The sequence below is a fragment of the Humulus lupulus genome, chromosome 8 (genome assembly GCF_963169125.1).
Source record: "Humulus lupulus chromosome 8, drHumLupu1.1, whole genome shotgun sequence".
NCBI classification, from domain to species: domain Eukaryota; kingdom Viridiplantae; phylum Streptophyta; class Magnoliopsida; order Rosales; family Cannabaceae; genus Humulus; species Humulus lupulus.
In genome coordinates this window covers 146,873,278-146,874,848 of record NC_084800.1, presented here as the reverse complement: position 1 = coordinate 146,874,848, position 1,571 = coordinate 146,873,278, and the positions used below count along the sequence as shown (strand labels likewise).

Genomic DNA, 1,571 nt, shown 5'->3' with positions numbered 1-1,571 from the left:
TGAGATGATGGTTCCTATACAAACGTTGTCTCTTGTGGTACATGAGACGACAATTTCTGTGCAAGCGTCATCCACTGTAATAAATGAGACGACAGTTCCTACTAAAGCGTCATCTTCCTGTAGTACATGAGATGACAATTTATGTGCAAGCATTGTCCCCTGCAATACATAAGACGACAGGTTCGTGGAGACTGACGTCCCATGTAGAATATGAGAATTTTTTCATTTCTCTATTTTCAACCACTATATTCTTTCATAATTTCCTGTGTAATTACAACATAGTTTAGACATAATCAATAGGCAGACAAAATCAATAGAACTCAGTATGTTCCAAATCTAAAAATTACAATATCAAAATATACACTTAGAATAACTATGTAAGTACTAACTAAATACTACAATTAGTATATTTTTTAAATCTGATTTCAAAAGTTACTCTAGCTATGACTCATCCGCTCAAGAAGCTTGGCTGCCCATTCATTTCGAGTTTCATTAATTTCACCAAGTGTATATGTATTCTTTCCACCACACTACAAAACACAAAATAAAAAACTAAGTCAGAAATTAAATCCAATAGAATTGTAGTTCAATAATAATAAATACACTTACATTACTAGTTAGCCATCACATTGGTGTCTCATTCAAGCAATAGTCCTTCATCATCCTTATGATATAAAAGCCGCACTCTACTGACGATGTTTGACGAGGGCAATTGACTTTTTTCCACTTGTAATTTTTTTCATTCCTTCCTGTCTTTCGCTTAATGTGTGAAGAGACACTATATATACATCAATATGAAGAGCATATTAATTTTTTATTTCCATATCAAATAACCATATTATATTCTAAAATGAGTTTCAAATGTATTACTTGTTCATAAGGTTCTTCAAATCATTTGGAGGAGATTTTCTAAGTGGATCAAGATAGTAACATGTATGGTCATCTGGATCAATGATCACTAACATCCAGTGACGCCTACATTTAAACAAAGTTATTAAAATAAACATCATAAGTTATAAATAAAATTAATATTAAATGAAAATTTTACTTACAAGAAATGGTATGGCATTAACCAAGTTTGATCCATTACTGTGTTATTGATACGCTCTGAGATAATTTCAGCCCGATTATCCATATTTGTCCCAATTCTCGATGACCACGATGGCTCAATGAAACCAAAAAAGTGTGATATCTCTCTATCGCACAACTCGGAATATATTATACTACATACATAAAAGTTAATGATATTATAGTTATACTTAAAAAGAAACTAAAATATATAATGTTTATTAATTTAAAATTTACCTGATATAGAATGAAATGCAAGACGCGCCGATTTCTTCCATAAGTCCAAAGTGTACTATATCCTCATGTGAGATATATAAGGTATATTGTTCGCCCATAATATTGGTCTCCATAAGAATGTCAATCATGAATCCTGGTTCTACGTACTTAACTGAACCCAGAAGTATCTTCAAAAACATGGGAAGTCCAGTGGGAACCTTGAAGATAATTGGCGACTTACTAGCCATACTTGATCCTGCCTCTTCTTGAGTAGTGGGAAGATGTTG

General features: G+C 32.4%; 1 protein-coding gene across 1 annotated transcript; it reads right to left on the bottom strand.

Moving 5' to 3' along the window:
- Positions 1-290: 290 nt before the first annotated feature.
- Positions 291-1,571, bottom strand: LOC133794413 (uncharacterized). The gene is made up of 5 exons (XM_062231639.1): positions 1,306-1,571; positions 1,053-1,223; positions 871-975; positions 610-778; positions 291-530 (listed from the first exon to the last, which is right to left on the bottom strand). Exons 1-4 carry the CDS (start codon positions 1,530-1,532, stop codon positions 625-627), a joined length of 657 nt encoding a protein of 218 aa, XP_062087623.1. The 5' UTR covers positions 1,533-1,571; the 3' UTR covers positions 291-530; positions 610-624.